The sequence below is a fragment of the Podarcis filfolensis genome, assembly GCF_964270895.1.
Source record: "Podarcis filfolensis genome assembly, chromosome: W".
NCBI lineage: Eukaryota > Metazoa > Chordata > Lepidosauria > Squamata > Lacertidae > Podarcis > Podarcis filfolensis.
This window is the reverse complement of record NC_139619.1, coordinates 19,113,764-19,134,747: the sequence shown is the minus strand read 5'-3', so window position 1 is coordinate 19,134,747 and position 20,984 is coordinate 19,113,764. Positions and strand designations below refer to the sequence as shown.

Here is a 20,984-nt window from a genome sequence, read left to right as displayed (position 1 = left end):
ACTTATATGTGTGAGATAAGACAATGTTTCAAATGCCCGTGGAATTTAGTACACTCAAGAGAAAGTCAGAACTTTGTATCTATTACTGAGACACCTTTGGAATGCCATTTGGGAAACAGTATCAAGTGGAAGGACTTTTTGTATCTATAGGACTGTTGAAAACACTACAAAGACGCTAATGAAGGCTTTGAGCTATCAAGAAGGCTTTGAACTATGGACAAGATAGAGGGCAGAGAGGAAGTCTTTTAAGATATTGTTAGTGCTGCTTTCTTTCCTCTCACTCTCTTGTTAGTGTCTGCAAAGTAACATAAAATTGAATTATTTCAACACTCCTCTATGCTACTCTCCACGCTGAAGAACCTCAGAGGTCACACCCTTATCTCTATTGTCTGCTGTGTTAATGATGGGTTCTGCTGAGAACTGAATAAGAGGGGGAGAATTGAGGAAACAAAAAGAACACAGAGGAAGAGACTTTTAACAACTTACTTCAAATAAGCAAAAAAGGAGAAGAAAAACTGCTTTGGCGGGTATAGGTGGGGAAACGGGGAGCGTGAGGGGTTGATGGGATTGTGGGATTGTGGATTGATGGACATTGTGTATATGTTGGGTATCTGATTGTATATTTGATCTGAACATATCTCTCAGGAGAGGGAAAACAAGATAGCCATTGTAGACCAAAAAAAAAAAGAAAGTAAAGGAGAAAGAGACACCTTCTAGTGGAAGGGGGAACAGCGGGGAAAATAAATTGGTTAAAAGACCCCCCCAGTGGAGATCTAAGAAAGTGCACCCTAGAATAAAATAATATCTTAAAGAAACATGAGTAAGACAGCAAAAATAACAACACCAGGAGAGAGAAGGACATCTAAAGCTAAAATAGAAGGGGAAGGTGACCTTGCAAAAATATTAGCAGAAATAAGAGAGATTAGGAGTGAAGTAAAAGATAGCAAAAAGAACATAGGGGAGAAGCTAGAGGAAGTGGCAACAGTTTTATCGGGACAAATGAAAGAACTGAAAGTTAAAATTCAAACAATGGAAGAAAAATCAAAAGAAATGCAGAAAGAAATGAGAGAAAATAAAAAAGGAGAGAAAATGAAAGGGCAAATAGAAGAACTTTCGAAAGTTCAGGAGAACACATTAGACAATCTAGCATTCCTGGAAATGAACCAAAAAGCGCTGAATTCGAAATTCCGAGGCCTTCCACAAATGGAGGGGGAGAATGTGAGAGAGAGGCTAATTTCAGAAATTGCGAAACTGTTAGAAATGAAGGTGGAGGACTTAGACTATATGGTGACAAATGCATTCAGAATAAAAGTCACCTTGTTACAAGCAAGACAAAAAAAATAACCAGGAGATTGTTTAGCAATTTTTAGCTCAACAGAGGTAAGGAATACTATTTTGAGGAAAAGTCGAGAAAAACAACTGATTACAGATGGGAAAACAGTTGTGGTGTTTAAGGACATTCTGAACCGTTTCTTGCGCAAGAGAAGTGTTTATAAAGAGCTAACCAAAAATTTAAATGCTAACAAAATAAGGTTTAGATGGGAATACCCAGAAGGTGTGTCATTCTACTACAAAGATAAGAAATTCAGAATTAAGGCAGTTGAAGAAATGCAGAAATTTGGGAGAAGATATTGTCGGAATTCAAGCCTTAGTCAGAGGAATTGGCCACTCTCCAGGTGCCCGGCTTGGATTCCTTGTTGATCTCCCCCGTCAGCAGCTCCCGGCAAGACAAGGCGAGATCTCGGCGATCCTCCTGAAACGTGAGAAGAACACACCATTCCTCCCCCCTCATTCCCAGGGAGGGGAGAGAGACAGACAGAAATGTATTTACATGCCTTTATTTCTGTCTTTCCAGCATTTCAGAGAAAACGTGTCTGCACTCTCTTAACATCAACAGCAGAGAGAGAAAAAACTCCTCCCATGTACTTCCAGTACAGGGTCATGTGACACTCTGAGCTAACATCCGGTGCTCAGTGCACAGACTAGACTGTCCCTTGTTCCCACGGTACAGTCCCAAAACATCAACATCCTGTTTGGCTTTCCAGCCATCTGGAGCACTCAGCTGCAGCATTGCTCCTTTTTCGTAACAGATATAAGGAGTTGGGGAAGATAGAGGGAGGTGAACAGGAAAGTGAAGAGGACAAGAAAGAACAAGAGGGAGGAGAGGGAGATATTTAAACATAAATAACAAAATAAAAATATATTTAATTAAATAAATAAAAATGACAATTAAAGCAATATCATGGAATGTTAATGGCATGAACAATAAAGGCAAAAGGAACAAAATTGGACATTAGTTAACAAAAGAAGTGCAGACATAATTTGTTTGCAAGAAACGCATGTAACACGGAAACATAATAGAGTCTTAAGGAATAAAAAATTGGGGGATGAATTCATATCTTCGGATGTGCAAAAAAGGGAGTGGTTATATATGTTAAAAATAAATATAGTGCGCAACAAATATTCAAATAATAATAATAATAATAATAATAATAATAATAATAATAATTTATTATTTGTACCCTTCCCATTTGGCTGGGTTTCCCCAGCCACTCTGGGCGGCTTCCAACAAAGATTAAAAATACATTAGAATGTCACACATTAAAAACTTCCCTGAACAGGGCTGCCTTCAGATGTCTTCTAAATGTTAGGTAGTTATTTATCTCTTTGACATCTGATGGGAGGGCGATCCACAGGGCAGGCACCACTACTGAGAAGGCCCTCTGCCTGGTCCCCTGTAGCTTTGCTTCTTGCAATGAGGGAACCGCCAGAAGGGCCTCAGCGCTGGACCTCAGCGTCCAGGCAGAACGATGGGGGTGGAGACGCTCCTTCAGGTATACTGGGCCGAGGCCGTTTAGGGCTTTAAAAGTAAACACCAACACTTTGAATTGTGCTTGGAAACGTACTGGGAGCCAACGTAGGTCTTTCAAGACCGGTGTTATGTGGTCTCGGCAGCCGTCGCCAGTCTAGCTGCCGCATTCTGGATTAGTTGTAGTTTCCGGGTCACCTTCAAAGGTAGCCTCGGATAGAGTGTATTGCAGTAGTCCAAGCGGGAGATAACTAGAGCATGCACCACTCTGGCAAGACAGTCTGCGAGCAGGTAGGGTTTCAGCCTGCGTACCAGGTGGAGCTGGTAGACAGCTGCCCTGGATACAGAATTGACCTGCGCCTCCATGGACAGCTGTGAGTCCAAAATGACTCCCAGGCTGTGCACCTGGTCCTTCAGGGGCACAGTTACCCCACTGAGGACCAGGGAGTCCTCCACACCAGCCCGCCCCCTGTCCCCCCAAAACAGTACTTCTGTCTTGTCAGGATTCAACCTCAATCCATTAGCCACCATCCATCCTCCAACCGCCTCCAGGCACTCACACAGGACGTTCACCGCCTTCACTGGTTCTGATTTGAAAGAGAGGTAGAGCTGGGTATCATCTGCATATTGATGGACACCCAGTCCAAACCCCCTGATGATCTCTCCCAGTGGCTTCATATAGATGTTAAAAAGCATGGGGGAGAGGACGGAACCCTGAGGCACCCCACAAGTGAGGGCCCAGGGGTCTGAACACTAATCCCCCAACACCACTTTCTGGACACGGCCTAGGAGGAAGGAGCGGAACCACTGTATAACAGTGCCCCCAGCTCCCAGCTCCTCTAGACGGTCCAGAAGGATTTTATGGTCAATTGTATCAAAGGCCGCTGAGAGATCCAGCAGAACTAGGAAACAAGAAGAAGAAGAGTAGAAGAGTTTGGATTTGATATCCCGCCTTTCACTCCCTTTTAAGGAGTCTCAAAGCGGCTAACATTCTCCTTTCCCTTCCTCCCCCACAACAAACACTCTGTGAGGTGAGTGGGGCTGAGAGACTTCAAAGAAGTGTGACTGACCCAAGGTCACCCAGCAGCTGCATGTGGAGGAGCGGAGACGCGAACCCGGTTCCCCAGATTACGAGACTACCGCTCTTAACCACTACACCACACTGGCCCCACAAACAGCTCTCATCTTTGTCCCTAGCCCGCCGGAGATCATCAACCAACGCGACCAAGGCAGTTTCAGTCCCGTGATTAGGGATCCAAATGGTCCGCATCCACCAGGCGTTCCTGGAGTTGTTCAGCAACCACACGCTCAATCACCTTGCCCAAGAATGGAAGATTTGAGACTGGGCGATAGTTGGTCATACTGGCCGGGTCTAAAGGTGTCTTTTAAAATAGCGGTTTAATGACCGCCTCTTTCAGCGGGTCTGGGAAGGCTCCCTCACAGAGGGAAACATTCACCACCCCGCAGAGCCCATCGCCCAGCCCTTCCCGGCTTGCTTTTATTAGCCTGGATGGGAAAGGATCAAGGAGACAGGTAGTTGGTTTCACGCGTCCAAGCAGCCTGTCCACATCCTCGGGGGTAACGGATTGAAATTGATTCCATGCAACTTGACCAGACAGGGCTCCAGCACTCTCCCGGCCCGGCCCTGCTCTCACAGTGGTGTCTACCTCCTTCCGAATATGAGCGATTTTATCTGCAAAAAACTTTGCAAAATCATTGCAGGAGATCTTGGGGTCTTTATAAGGCCCCGGTGGTAAAGGTGGTTCCGTTAAATTGCGAACCACCTGAAAAAGTCTCCTGCTACTTTTTTCTGCAGATGCAATAGAGGCGGTCAGTAGAGGCTATCACCGCTGGGTAGGCTCGATGTTGAGCTCTAACCCGTCTCCGGTCCGATTCTGAATGAGTTTTCTGCCACCGATGCTCTAGCCGTCTCAGCGATTGTTTCCTTGCCCTCAGCTCCGAAGAAAACCATGGGGCTGTCCAGGCTCCATGCAATCGGAGAGGGCGCTTCGGAGCCAGACAGTCGATAGCCCTGGTTAACTCCGTATTCCAGCGGGCCACCAGGGAATCAGCTGAAATGCCATCAACATGGGATAAAGCATCCCCTACCATTCTCTGGAAACCATTTGGATCCATTAAGTGGTGGGGGCGGACCATCCGAATTGGTCCCACCTCCCTACAGAGGGGAAGGGTTGCGGAGAAGTCCAGTTGCACCAGGAAGTGATCTGACCATGGCACTTCTTTTGTTTCACTTTTACTTAGTGTCAGATCACCCACGTCACTAGCGGTGAACACCAGGTCTAAGATATGTCCGTGACTATGAGTTGGGCCAAACTTATTCAGGGTCAGCCCCATGGAGGCCATGCTTTCCACGAAGTCCCAAGCAGCCCCTTGTAAGTTCGTGTCGGCATGGATGTTAAAATCCCCTAAGACAACCAAACTAGGTGTCTCCAGGAGAACATCTGCCACGACCTGAAGCAGCTCGGGCAGGGAATCCTTGGTGCAGCAGGGAGGTTGGTACACCAAAAGGAATTCTGTACTGCCCCTATTGCCCAGCTTCCAGAACATGCAGTCAGAGAACTGGGTCTTCCCAGTAGGATGCCTGATGCAAGCTAGTGACTTCCTAAAAATCACTGCAACCCCCCTCCCCACCCACATGACCTGGGTCGCTGTGCGTAAGAGAAACCTGGTGGACAAGCAGTGGCAATGACAGGCCCATCTGCTTCATCCAACCAAGTCTCTGTTACACATGCCAGGTCAAGTCCTCCATCCGTGATCAAGTCATGGATGGCAGTGGTCTTATTAATCATTGACCTAGCATTACACAGCAACTCCTTCCGGTCATGTGGGTTTCCCTTGTTGATTCCAGTATCTATCCGATCAAGACCAGACTTGGAGGCAGGGATAGTCTTCAAACAACGACTAAGCCTGCTTCCTCGATAATGACATGGTCTGGTCTTAGCATAACTCCTCCTCCTGCCTATGATCACTGAGATCGGATGTCCCGTGCACCCCCCCTCGTGGAACTTGCCCCACCTATTCTATTAGCTGGGGCCCACTCCCAGGCAGCCCTGATCCCGCCCCTTAAAAACAAAACGCAAACTATACAATAAAACAACAAAAAACAAAAACAGAATAGTTATACTAAAATTAATCCCCAACCAGATATCCATCCCACCCACCCACCCCCCAACAAAGCAAAAAGGGGGAAAAAAGAAAAACTTAAAATGCCACCAGCTGCTTAAGAAATATTACCAAAGACGCTGTCTGACCATAATGCCACTGTAATGGAATGGAGTAAAGATTTAGCAATAGGAAGGTGGAGAATGGATGACAACCTGCTAGACAATACAGAGATATTAGAAAGAACTAAAAAACATATAAATTCATATTTTGAATTAAACTTAAATAAAAGTACTGACATCAATATGGTGTGGGACGCAAGCAAGGCTGTTGTGCGAGGATTCTTCCTGTAACAGAACTGTATTCTTAAAAGGGAAAAGGAAAAGAATAAAGAAGAAATACTAAATAAAATAAAAGATATAGAAAAACAGTTGGTCAGGAAGTCAGAGGACTTAAAATCAAAACAAGTACTTAAATTGTTGCAAATGCAATTATTAATGATTATAAACCAGGAAGTGGAATGGAAAATTAAATTACTAAAGCAACAAAATTTTGAATCAGCAAATAAAACAGGAAAGTGGTTGGCCTGGCAACTAAAAAACAAACAAACAACAAAGACAGAACATTATAAATAGAATGAAATACAAGAACGAAATACTAGATAACCCCAAAGAAATAAGGAAAGTTTTTTTACAAATTTTACAAAGAATTATATAAAGCACCCAAGGAAAATGAGGAGAAAATAAGAACTTATTTAGAGGAACATAAACTAAAGGAAATTTCGCAAGAAAAAAGAGAACAATTAGAAAAACCTATTTCAGAGGAAGAAATTTTAGATGCAATTACACAAGGGAAAAATGGAAAGGCTCCAGGGCCTGATGGCATACCAATTAAATACTATAAGAAACTAAGCCAACAAATAGCTCCTATATTAAAGGAAGTAATGAATAATATAACGAAAAAAGGGCAGATCCCAAAGTCATGGGAAGAACCGTTCATTACGTTAATACCTAAACAAGGAACAGATCTCACAAATGTAAAAAATTTTAGACCAACATCACTGCTTAATAACAACTATAAATTGTATGCAAACATATTAACGCAAAGGCTAAAAAAGATCATGGAGTCACAAATACATCCAGGCCAGGCGGGTTTTTTACCAGGACGGCATTTAAGAGATAACATACGAAATATAGTAAATATAATTGAATATTTAGAAACTAAAATAAATAAACAAGCTGCATTAATTTTTATAGATGCAGAAAAGGCGTTCGACAACGTGTCTTGGTCCTTTATGAAAAAGAATCTAGAAATAATGGGCCTGGACACAAATTTTCTAAAGAGTATAGAGGCAATTTACAAAGAACAAACTGCGAAACTTATAATAAACAGTGGATTAACAGAGAGCTTTCAAATCACAAAGGGTACAAGACAGGGTTGCCCTTTGTCACCTCTGTTATTTATATCAATACTGGAAGCATTACTTAAAAATATAAGAGAGACAGAAAGAATTACAGGGATAAAGTGTGGCGAAAACGAATATAAGGTTAAAGCCTTCGCCAACAATATAGTCTTTACAGTACAGGAACCTTTAACTTTGACAGCAGAAGCATTAAAAGTAATTGAAGAATTTGGAATGTTGGCAGGATTGAAAATTAATAAGGGTAAAACAAAAATGATGGTAAAAAATATGAATGTGGAACAAACAGATCAGCTGCAAAGTAAAACGGAAATAACAGTGGTAAAGAAAATAAAATATTTGGGGGTCTGGCTCTCCCCGGAAAACACAAACCTATTCAAGGACAATTATAAAACAACATGGAAAGAAATAAAGACAAATTTGGAAATATGGGACAGATTGAAACTGTCCTTCGGGGGAAGGATAGCAGTTATCAAGATGAGTGTCTTACCTAAGATACTTTTTTTATTCCAAACTATCCCTATTGTTACTGGATTAGGTCAATTCAATAAGTGGCAAAAAACGATTTCTAGGTTTGTATGGCAGGGGAAGAAACCTAGAATAAAGTTTAAACTTCTGACGGATAAAAAGGAAAGAGGAGGCTTCTTCTTACCGGATCTTAAAATATATTATGAAGCCGCTTGTATAACATGGTTAAAAGAATGGCTTAGTTTGAAGAACACAGGCATATTAGATCTAGAGGGGTTTGGAAATAGATACAGGTGGCACGCGTACCTTTGGTATGACAAGGTTAGAGTACACAGAGTCTTTCTAAATCATATTATAAAAAGATCATTGTATGAAGTTTGGAAGAGATATAGAGAGTGGTTTGAAAGGAAAACACCATGGTGGCTGTCACCCCAAGAAGCCTTCTCAGTGAAAAAATTAAATGTGAAAGGAGAATGGCTAATGTACAGAGACATATTGATAGAAGAAAATAATGTAATAAAGATCAGGCCTTACGAGGAACTAAAAGATAAATTATCAAGTTGGATGGAGTATCACCAAATGAATGACATTTTCTCAAAAGATAAAAAAGCAAGAAGTTTCGAACAAACCAAATCAATATTAGAAACTGCAGTATTACAAAACAACACAAAAATTTTGTCAAAGGTCTATGAGTTTTTATTAGAATGGCACACAAAAGACGAAGAAATCAAGAGCGTCATGATTAAATGGGCAATGTATGTCGGCCATAACACTGAATATGAGAAGTGGATAAAACTATGGAACACTGGGCTACAATTCACAGCATGTACTTTGTTAAAAGAAAATCTGTTTAAAATGATGTACAGATGGTACCTCACTCCAACTAAACTGTTAAGGATATACAAAACAGGAAACAAGAATTGCTGGAAATGTGAGGTGAAAGAAGGCAATTTCTTTCACATGTGGTGGTCATGTGATAAGGTAAAAACGTACTGGGAAAATATATACAATGAGCTAAAGAAGATCTTTAGATATACGTTTTTGAAAAAGCCAGAGGCATTCTTGTTAGGAATGGTAGGAGAAGATATAGTTAAGAACTACCAGAAACTGCGGCGAGGTTACTGCTAGCCAAGGTTTAGAAACAGCATCAATTACCAACAGTAGAAGAATGGCGACAGAAGGTAATGGAATATGCAGAAATAGCCAAATTAACAGGGAAAATTCGACAACAGGGCGAGGAAACATTTCAAAAAGAATGGGAAAATTTTATGTTGTATATAGGAAAGATAAGATGAAATAGTGTAACCAGTAGAATTGGAAATAAACCTCATAATGGGAAAGATTAAGAAAAGTGATGGATAATGAAAATAATAAGAAGCAAATGTATAAGAAACTAATATAACTAGCAGTAGTTGTAAATGAATACAAACAGACAACAAGAATTGTATAAACATGAGGATTTATTTATGGATACGCTATGGACAAATATGGAAAATGAATAACAATATACAAAATGGAAGAAAATAATGCGATAAGATTATATGTGACATAAAAAACCAGAAGGAGGAAGGAGGGAAGTCAGCTCTGAAGAGCAAGTATAAATGTAAAATGTAATACAATATGTGTATGTGGAGTATCTAATTGAAAAACTAATAAAGATTATTGGGAGGGGGGAGATGGCAAAAGGATATTTCCAAGTTTGTTGGGGGGGGGCAAAAGGCCAAGGATTAAACATAAGATACTTACAGATACAAAAGAAAGAGGCGGCTTTGCTCTCCCAGATCTTAAATTGTACTATGAGGCTGCATGTTTGGTGTGGATTAGGGACTGGATAAAACTGGAAAAGGAAGAAGCGTTAGATTTGGAAGGTTACGACAACAGATTTGGATGGCATGCATACTTATGGTATGGGAAAGGGAAAGTGCACAAAGGATTTTATAATCATATAATCCGGAGATCATTAATGAGGGTGTGGGAGAGGTATACAGATTTAATAGAACAAAAAACATCCTGGTGGTTATCACCAATTGAAGCTTCGTTACTCAAACCGCTTGGCAAAAAGGGGAAGTGGCCTACATATAGAGATTTGCTGAGGGATCAAGAAGGGAAATGGAAATTAAAAGATTATTAGGAAATTAAAGATCATTTTCAGAGTTGGTTACGCTACAGACAATTACATGAGATGTATAAGGAAGATATTAAGAAAGGGTTCGGTTATACAACTTCCAGATTTCAAAAGGAAGTTATAGAAGAAGTGAACCTGCTGAAGAAAGCATATATTATTCTGCTAGAATGGGAAACACAAGATGAGGAGGTCAAATCAGTCATGATCAAATGGGCACAAGATATAGGACATAATATACAATTTGAGGATTGTGAAAAGTTGTGGAAACTAGATTTGAAATTTACAGAATGTTTTCTTTTGAAAGAAAACTATATGAAAATGATGTACAGATGGTATATCACACCAGTATAAATAGCAAAAATGTACAAAACTGGGTCAAACATACGTTGGAAATGTAAAGAAAAAGAAGGTACTTTTTATCATATGTGGTGGGAATGTAGAGAAGTTTTAAAAAAAATGGGAAATGATATATAATGAATTGGAAAAAAATGACATTTGTAAAAAAAAACCCAGAAGCATTTTTGTTAGGGATTGTAGGACAAGACCTGCCAAGAAAAATAAAGAACTTATTGATGTATGCTACAACAGTGGCAAGAGTCCTGTTAGCACAAGGATGGAAGAATGAGGAAATCCCAACGAAAGAACAGTGGCAAGAAAAATTGATGAGCTATACGAAATTGGCCAAATTGACATACAAACTACGTAATAAGGACAATTGTGACTTCAAGGAAGAATGGAAACTTTTTACAAATTATTTAAAAAGACAACAAAATGACTTGGACTCCTTGGCAGGTTTTGAATAAACATCCACAAATTTATTAGTTGAACACATGATAGATAAGGCAAGGATATTGAAATATACTCTGAGTCGAGAGTGGATTTCATGCTCTTTATTCAGCTCATAGTGCTGAGGAGGAATGAAAGTTCCCCCAAAATATCTGCTTTATATACATAATTTGCACAATGGGCTGCACTTGATTGGCTAATTCCGGGATTCTCCTGTAGGCCAATCGGATTCACTTCCACCTGGAGCTGGATTGGGTGGCTCCTGCGGACCAATCATACTGCTGCATTGTTCTAGGACCAATCAGACTGCTGCATTCTGAATCCTATTGTTCTAGGACCAATCAGACTGCTGCATTTTGGATCCTATTCAACTCAGTACATAACAGATATGTACAATTTTATAACATGCAGAGAACAATATGTGCAAAGAAATCAAAGAGGAGAGCTGAGGGAAGTCCTTGGTGGGGGGGAGAGGGAGGGATGGGGGGAAATAATGTAATTAATTATTTGGACTGATATGTTATGTTGAAATTGTTTAATAAAAATATTTTCAAAAAAGAAAAGAAATGTATGCTGATGCTAGTTTCGGAAGTGATCCCATAGATGGTAAAAGCACTTCTGGTGTGTGTTATATGTATAACAACTGTTTGTTTGACTGGTCATGCAAGAAGCAAACTACTGTGAGTTTAAGTTCATGTGAAGCTGAACTTAATGCTCTGATATATGCACTCATGGATGTTGAATGGTTATTGCAATTGTGTAAGGACATGAGGGTGATTGTATCGTGTTCTATACAGGTTTATCAAGACAACAAATCATGCATAGCTTTGCTTAATTCTGAAGGGTGTAAGCAAAGAACCAAATACTTGCAGATCAAGTTGTGTCATGCAAGGGATTGTATCCAGAGAGGACTCATAAATGTCTCCTATATGCCAGGAAAAGAAATTTCTGCTGATTTGTTGTCAAAGGTTGTTAACAAAGAACAACTGGATGTATTTGTACATAAGCTGCAAATGTGCTCAGTCTGCAGCAATGATGTCATGAAATGGGGGAGGATGTTAGTAATTTCATTCTCTACTGCTGGATCATATGATCCTGTGTTTACTTTTCTGTACTGCTGTGAGTATGGGAACAGAAGTAAGTCTGTGAGAACTTCCACTCTTTGTTCTCTCACTCTCTTCTGAGAGACTGTGTGAGAAGACACAGCTTACAGCTCATCATGATGCTTTTGTTTATTTTGCTGTAAATAAAGACTGATGCTACATTTCCGACATAACCGCGTGTTTTGCTGAACTCTGCTAAGTGTGCTCTCATCTACGGATGTGGGTCACAGTGTTTCACAGGACTACGGCTGAAGAATGTCCTGTGATGGGTTACGGAGCCCAGATTGTGCTCTTACTCCCATTATCTTTAATTTCTAGGTACCTCGTTATTTCACTCACATGGCATTGCAGCTCAACATCCCAGATTCGGTGCTTAATTGTGGATTTGGCTTTCTCATATCCACAGGTTATCAGAGCCTGAGGTTTGAACCCTAGGCTTCTCAGTTTCTCTTGCAGTAAGGATTTCCATTTTGTTTGACATGTATCTATTAAAGTTAGGGATGCCAAACCTACTGGGAAGGAAATCAATTTTAACCAATAATAGATTTTCAAAATCCATATCTGGGATTCAGTCTCCAGGCAAACTGCTACATTGGGCACAAAGGATGGAATCCCCAGCAGTTAGTTTGTAGAATTTCAATAGGAGCAGTGTTTTTATCTTTGGACACCTGGGAGCCATATATCAGTTGTGATATAACATTTGCAGTAAATACCTGGGTGGCTGCGGGGATATATTGTCAGGCTTCAGGGACTCGACTTCCCACCCACCCATCCCTTTGGCAGTAGATAAGCAGAAGAAAGAGAAAGGAGTCTCTTACCAGTTAGAAATTTTAATGATCACAGCGAGAGAACAAAGAATCCATTCCTAGTAATGAAGGTGCTCCCAATTAAGGGTTCCACTCACTTCCTCCCTAATCACCCACGTCACTACCGTGTCCTGCAACCTGATCTCGCAACTACTGTGCTTTCTGTACTGCTTTCCTTATCTGCTGTCCTTGACCTTTGGCTGAGCAGATTAACGGTTTCCAGCAACAGTGGGTCTGTTAACTCTCTCTCTCTCTCGCAGTTCTTCTCCTCCTAGCTGTTCCCCACCTAGTACTTCCCAGCTTCTGCCTTCTGAACTATGTCCCTCTGTAGACCACTGTTCCAAATCTATACTGTCCTCCTGCTCCTGGGAAGATTCAGGATCCTGAACAGGAGCAGGGGGAGGAGGAAGCTCTCACCATTTCTCCTCGGTGCAGCCCTCCTCAGCATGGTCTCTGACATAATTGACCTCATTTCCCATAAAAGAACCTTGTGATTGCTTTGATAGTCTTTGGGGCATTTACAGTTGCATTTTTAATTTGATTGTGCCATGGGCTACTTTCATGAAAGATTATGCCCAGATATTTAAAGAACGTTACCTGTTCAATGGGTTGGCTGTCAATCTGTCATCTATGTCCCTCTTCTTTTCTTGGAAAACACCATTACTTTAGACTTAGTATAATTAATTATTACTTGCTCAGTTTTGCAATAGGCTGCTAAGGTTCTTAATAGTCGTCTTAATCTCACACAGGAGAGAGAAAGTAGAACTGCATCATCAGCATATAGAAGGACCAGAAGGGACATATTTGCCAATTTTGGCAGATGGTCACATCCTTGCTCCCCATGGCTGGGGAAACTCAGCCAGATGGGCGGGGTATAAATAATAAATTATTATTATTATTATTATTATTATTATTATTATTATTATTATTATTATTATTATTACTACTCCTTTATGGGTCTGGATCTTCTTAGTTAAGTGTCCCTGCCGATCACATCTAATCCAGAGCCTTGTGTTTTCATACAACCTACGAATAAGAATAAAAAGGTGTCTGTCTATGTTTGTGCAGCTTAGTTTTTCCCATAGCCTTGGGGTATAAGATCGGAGGTGGACTTAAAATCTATAAAAGCCGCATAAAGAGATCTTTCTTTTATGAGACATACTTTTCCACAAGATGTTGGAGCACAAGCCCTTGATCTATGGCTGACCGTTCCACCCTAAATCCTGCTTGTACTTCTGTCAAAATGTGTTCCTGATCCAGCCAATCCTCTAATTTATTACGGAGATGGGCAGTGTATAGTTTACTAATTATACTTAAAAGACTAATCGATCTATAATTTGATGGTTCACATCTATTCCCTTTCTTATATAATGGTATGATAATTGCTAATCCCCAATCTTCAGGGATAATTGCCAATTGATCAATGCTAGTAAACAAGGCTGCTAGCACTGGGGTCCACCATTCAATGTTGGCTTTAAGTAGCTCAGGAGGAATATTATCTACCCCATGGGCTTTAATTTGTTTGAGATTTAAAATAAACTGATGCATGTCCTCTATAGTAACTGGGCCATTCTGGGCCAGCTCTGCTCAAGGGCAGAAAAGGTGACCGGGATGGTTGTTTGCTTGCATATAGAGTTTGAAAATGTGTTTCTCAGATCCCAGCTGGGATGGCATATTCCGCTTCAGATGGGGTGCTTTGCCAGCCTTTTGCAACTACTCTCCAAAAGGTGGCTGGATATTAATAAAACCTCAATGGGGTTTTATTAAGCATTGCCATGCTTCCTTTTGGGCCTGATTCTTCTTCTTCTTCTTTTTAATCAGAGATTTGTATTTCTTCTTAAGTTTGAACCACTCTGTCAGACGTGTAGGCAGATTAGTAAATCTTGTATTTTTCTAGCAGAGTGTATTTCATAGCAATACATTCCTGATCAAACCAGGATTTAGATTTACTGGGTTGTGAAGACCATCGTAATACCATTTTTTGACTCAGACGTATCTGGAGGTAAGAGACCATATCCTGGAACAAAACTATTCTTGTTTCAGGAGAGGAGGTATTTAATAGGGTGTCTCACATGGATAAGCATTTGTCTGAGTGCACCTTCCTGGAAATTTCTTCATCCAATTGTCCAGACCACTAGAAAATCCCAGTTCTGTGTCAGTAGTTAAGGGAAATTCGTGTTCAGCGTTGCAAATTATATCATTTTCTACATCGAGGAATAGACATCATGGTAAGTGCTCACTTCTATGTGATCCTCCACTTTACACTCTAGCACCCTATTCAAAAGATTATGACACTACAATATAGTCAATAGTTGATGCTCCTAAGCTTGATATAAAAGTAAATTGCCCATCCTTATCACCTTCAGCACAACCGTTCAATATCACCAGATCTAACCTGCTGTTGTTGTTTAGTTGTTTAGTCGTGTCCGACTCTTCGTGACCCCATGGACCAGAGCACGCCAGGCACTCCTGTCTTCCACTGCCTCCCACAGCTTGGTCAAACTTATGTTCGTAGCTTCGAGAACACTGTCCAACCATCTCGTCCTCTGTCGTCCCCTTCTCCTTGTGCCCTCAATCTTTCCCAACATCAGGGTCTTTTCCAGGGAGTCTTCTCTTCTCATGAGGTGGCCAAAGTACTGGAGCCTCAGCTTCAGGATCTGTCCTTCCAGTGAGCACTCAGGGCTGATTTCCTTAAGAATGGATAGGTTTGATATTCTTGTAGTCCATGGGACTCTCAAGAGTCTCCTCCAGCACCATAATTCTAAAGCATCAATTCTTTGGCGACCAGCCTTCTTTATGGTCCAGCTCTCACTTCCGTACATCACTACTGGGAAAACCATAGCTTTAATATACGGACCTTTGTCGGCAAGGTGATGCCTCTGCTTTTTAAGATGCTGTCTAGGTTTCTCATTGCTTTTCTCCCAAGAAGCAGGCGTCTTTTAATTTCCTGACTGCTGTCACCATCTGCAGTGATCATGGAGCCCAAGAAAGTAAAATCTCTCACTGCCTCCATTTCTTCCCCTTCTATTTGCCAGGAGGTGATGGGACCAGTGGCCATGATCTTCGTTTTTTTGATGTTGAGCTTCAGACCATATTTTGCGCTCTCCTCTTTCACCCTCATTAAAAGATTCTTTAATTCCTCCTCACTTTCTGCCATCAAGGTCGTGTCATCTGCATATCTGAGGTTGTTGATATTTCTTCCGGCAATCTTAATTTCAGCTTGGGATTCATCCAACTCAGCCTTTCGCATGATGAATCCTGCATATAAGTTAAATAAACAGGGAAACAATAAACAGCCTTATCGTACTCCTTTCCCAATTTTGAACCAATCAGTTGTTCCATATCCAGTTCTAACTGTAGCTTCTTGTCCCACATAGAGATTTCTCAGGAGACAGATCAGGTGATCAGGCACTCCCATTTCTTTAAGAACTTGTCAATAGTTTGCTGTGGTCGACACAGTCAAAGGCTTTTGCATAGTCCATGAAGAAGAAGTAGATGTTTTTCTGGAACTCTCTAGCTTTCTCCATAATCCAGCGCATGTTTGCAATTTGGTCTCTGGTTCCTCTGCCCCTTCGAAATCCAGCTTGTACTTCTGGGACTTCTTGGTCCACAGAAGCCTGCCTTGTAGAATTTTAAGCATAACCTTGCTAGCGTGTGAAATGAGTGCAATTGTGCGGTAGTTGGAGCATTCTTTGGCACTGCCCTTCTTTGGGACTGGGATGTAGACTGATCTTCTCCAATCCTCTGGCCACTGCTGAGTTTTCCAAACTTGCTGGCATATTGAGTGTAGCACCTTAACAGCATTATCTTTTAAAATTTTAAATAGTTCAGCTGGAATAGTTCAGCTGGAATATCATCACTTCCACTGGCCTTGTTATTAGCAGTGCTTTCTAAGGCCCATTTGACTTCACTCTCCAGGATGTCTGGCCCAAGGTCAGCAACCACACTGCGTGGGGTGTACGAGACATCCATATCTTTCTGGTATAATTCCTCTGTGTATTCTTGCCACCTCTTCTTGATGTCTTCTGCTTATGTTAGGTCCTTACCGCTTTTGTCCTTTATTATGGTAATCTTTGTACAAAATGTTCTTTTCACATCTCCAATTTTCTTGAACGGATCTCTGGTTTTTACCATTCTATTGTTTTCCTCTATTTCTTTGCATTGCTCGTTTAAGAAGGCCCTCTTGTTTCTGAAGAAACTGAAATTGACCAATTCTATGAAGACTTACAACACCTTCTAGAAATGACACCAAAGAAGGATGTTCTTCTTATTATAGGGGATTGGAATGCTAAAGTAGGGAGTCAAGACATAAAAGGAACAACTGGAAAGTTTGGCCTTGGAGTTCAAAACAAAGCAGGGCAGAGAATCTTTTGAGAGAGAAAGAGAGTGAGACTTGTGCAAAGTCACTCATAAAAGTGGGTTGCATCATATAAACAGTGCAGTTGACTGTGGCACCAGTCCTGTGTGAATAATGCCCGAGCAATTGATTTGGAAGGCTGTAAATCTTGCCTCTCCCTGCAACCAAACACTGAGAGTGGTGAGTGCTTTTCCCAGAAGTTGGCTTCTGCTGCCTTCTCTGAAATCCAAGATTCTCTATTTGGATTAGTGATACATACCTGCATACATAATTTTATTTGTATGCCACCTTTCCACAATTAAAACCTTGCTCGGTGCAGCTTACAACATGAAAAACACATAATTACGAGCGTAACAAAAGTAGTCATAAATAATAACAAAGTAAAAAAGAATACAAATTGAAACAATTCCCACATAAACCATAACATCTGAAATAAAGATACCGTATTTTTCACCCTATAGGACGCACTGGCCCATAGGACGCACCTAGTTGTTGTTTTTTTTTTTGGGGGGGGGAATAAAGAAAAAAAATTATCCCCCCCCCCCGCCGCGGCTTCAGCGCACCCCGCGCTCCGGGCAGCAGGCTGCTATCCGCAGCCTAGGGAGCCCTGCAGGAACTCCCGCGGGCTCCCCAGGCTTGCTGATAGCTTCCTGAAGCCTGGAGAGCGAGAGGGGTCGGTGCGCACCGACCCCTCTCGCTCTCCAAGCTTCAGCGAAAGCCTGCATTCGCCCCATAGGACGCACACAGATTTCCCCTTCATTTTTGGAGGGGAAAAAGTGCATCCTATAGGGCGAAAAATACGGTACCAAAAAATCAATAAAGGCAAATCCCTCCCCCAACAACATCCCCTAAACAATACCCCATCCCAGTAGACTTCTAAGTGTGGGGTTCCCCTCCCTCTGAAGGAGCAAGTTTGGGGGTACTCCTGCATACATCTCAGTCACTAGAGCCCCCGGTGTCCTCTATGTCCTCCTTACCTCTCTTGCCCTGACCTAGCCACTGTGACCCACGCGACGGTCACCTCCAGACTTGATTATTGTAACTCACTCTACGTGGGGCTGCCCTTTAGACTGACCCGGAAACTCCAGTGGGTGCAGAATGCCGCGGCGAGACTCCTCACCCGGTGCTATACCAGCTGCACTGGCTCCCGGTGGAGTACAGGATCAGGTTTAAGGTGCTGGTTTTAACCTTTAAAGCCCTATATGGCCGAGGACCCTCGTACCTATGGGACTGCCTCTCCTGGTATGTCCCATGGAGGACCTTACGGTCTTCAAATAAAAACATCTTGGAGATCCCAGGCCACAGGGAGGTTAGGCTGGCCTCGACCAGAGCCAGGGCTTTTTCGGCTGTGGCCACGATCTGGTGGAAGGCTCTGTCACAAGAGACAAGGGCCCTACGGGACTTGACATCTTTCCACAGGGCCTGCAGGACAGAGCTGTTCTACCAGGCCTTTGGCCAAGGCACAGTCTGACCCCCCTCCTTCGGTAATCCTCATAGAACTGTAGCCCAATGGTTGCCATTAATTTGATTCTGAATTGATTTTAGAATGAATTAATTTTAGAATGTATTTCAATTAATTGATTGTGATTTTATGTAAATTGTGTTACTTTTACTGTTGTTAGCTGCTCTGAGCCCGGCTTCAGCTGGGGAGGGTGGGATATAAATAAAAGTTTATTATTATTATTATTATTATGACTGGGAGGGCCTTTTACCAGCTTCAGCTGGTTTACAAACTATAGCTTCTTGTGCACAGGGACAGTCTGACCACTGTAGTACATGCGTTGGTAACCTTGAGGCTGGACTACTGCAATACATTCTATGTGGGGCTTCCCTTGGGCCTGGATTGGAAGCCCCAGCTGGGAAAGAATGCTGCAGCCAGATTGCTGACAGGAGCTTCTGGCTGAAAGCACATGACACCATTTTTAAAACAGGTGCACTGGCTGCCCATCTGCTACCAAGCCAGGTTCAAGGTCCTTGTGTTGATTTACAAAGCTCTGAACAACTTAGGTCCAGGGAACCTTAGGGACCACATGAATCCTTGCAATATCCCAGCTCAATCAGTGAGATCATTGCAGGAGCATCTTGGGTCATTTCCAAGTGTTATACTCTGCTGTTAAAGATTCACCAGACACCTTCTGTTTTCAACTTTTAAATCCCTGCTGAAAAAAAATCTATCCTGCCAGGCCTAAGCAACAATCCCACAATGGATTGTTGAGACTTGTTTTGGTTTTAACTTATTTTTAGCTTTTTATTATTTTACTGTGTGATTTTATGCTTTTACATTGTTGTAAACTGCAGTTATATATTTTTATGATACAACGGTTCATAAATGCTTTTATAAATTAATAATAATAATTGAAACAATGTGGGAGGAATTGGACACCCTGGTCCTCTGATTGTTCCATCAGCACAAGTAGAAACCCATGAAGGCAACAACCAAAAGGCAGACCCAGACAGGGCTTTGCAGGTCTTCTGGGGTCATTCAGTAGGGATCATGGGTTTGTGCTGATGGAAGTAATCTAGAAATGTGTCCTGTCTTGCACACCAAATAATTGTATTGCATTTTTTAATAATTGCATATTCTTGGGAGTGATGTTTTCTCCAAGGCATCAAGAAGGTAATGAGCACTTTAGAATAACTTCCCTCCATCCTCCTGTTTTGCAGCGTTCTCCTTCCTTGATTCCAGGACAGGTTGAGCTTAAGATTGCAGCAGATATTTATTTTAAGAAGATCCTGCTGGATCAGGCCAGTGGCCAGTCTAGTCCAGCACCCTGTTCTTACAGTGGACAACCAGATGCCCATTGTGGGAAACTACCAAGCAGGATTCAAGCACAAAAGCCCTCTCCCCTCCTGCAGTTTCCAGCAACTGGGATTCAGAAGCAGTACTGCCTCTGTAAAGGCAGAGTGCAGCCATTCTGGCTGGTAGCCATTGATAGCCCTCTCCTCCTCCATGAATTTCCCTAATCCTCTTTTGAAGCCATCCAAGCTGGTGGCTATCACTGCCTAATGTGGGAGCAAGTTCCACAGTTTAACTATGTGCTACGTGAAGAAGTCCTTTCTTTTATCCATCCTGAAGCTTAAAACAAGAGAGAAAGATCAATTTGCCTAATTGTTCACTGATTCTCTTTTCACTTTCCTGCTGGCATTTGCTAATTATCTCCTCCTCCTCCCAGGTACCGGATGCACAAATCCAGAATGTACAGCCAGTGCGTCAAGATGCGGCATCTCTCCCAAGAGTTTGGACGGCTTCAAATCACTCTCCAAGAATTCCTCTGCATGAAAGTTCTGCTCCTCTTCAGTATTAGTAAGACACATTTTTTCATAGGTGCCTTTTTATTTCCTTCTCTCTTTCTTTCAAAAAAGAATCATAGAGTTGTAGGTACCTCCCAAGGGTCATCTAGTCCTACCCCTTGCAGTGCAGGAATCATAACTAAAGAATCCCTGACAGATGGCCAGAGATACATAGCAGAAGTTTGCTGTACTGATGGTTGGGCATGGCTTGCCTTTCTTAAAGAACTGCATCTTAGACATGCACAGAGTATTTTAGTAAATTATTATTATATTAATTGATATTTATATATTGCAATTATTCCCCATATTCTTCTCCAAGGAGTTCATGGTGGTGTATGTGGCTCTCCTCCTCATTTAATCCCCACAACAACCCAGTGAGGTAGGCTACGCTGAGAGGTAGTTACCGGCCCCCAACACCACCCAGTGAGCTTCATGGACAAGCAGGGATTTAAACTTTCTCCCAGCTCCTAGTCTGGGACTCTAGCCACCACATTACCCTTGCTCTAACTACTGCTACCACTACTGTTATTGCCACCACCATTATGATCATCCCAAAGTGAGGAGCTCTGCAGTCACAAGAATCATGTCTGATCTTAGCGTAGGAGTCTGAAGATGATGCTCTTTCTCCCACTGAAGGGAGAGGGCCGTGGTACATGTGTGTGTGTGTGTGTGTGTGTGTGTGTGTTCATGTGCATC

The 20,984-nt window shown here is 41.8% G+C and overlaps 1 protein-coding gene across 1 annotated transcript in view; it reads left to right on the top strand.

Annotated features, from left to right (window-relative positions):
* LOC310753827 (androgen receptor-like) overlaps positions 1-20,984 on the top strand; it is a 409,607-nt gene that overhangs the window by 353,541 nt on the left and 35,082 nt on the right. The window contains exon 6 of the mRNA XM_083595177.1: positions 20,171-20,301. Within this exon, the coding sequence (XP_083451303.1) occupies positions 20,171-20,301 (131 nt within the window). The remainder of the gene's footprint in view (positions 1-20,170; positions 20,302-20,984) is intronic.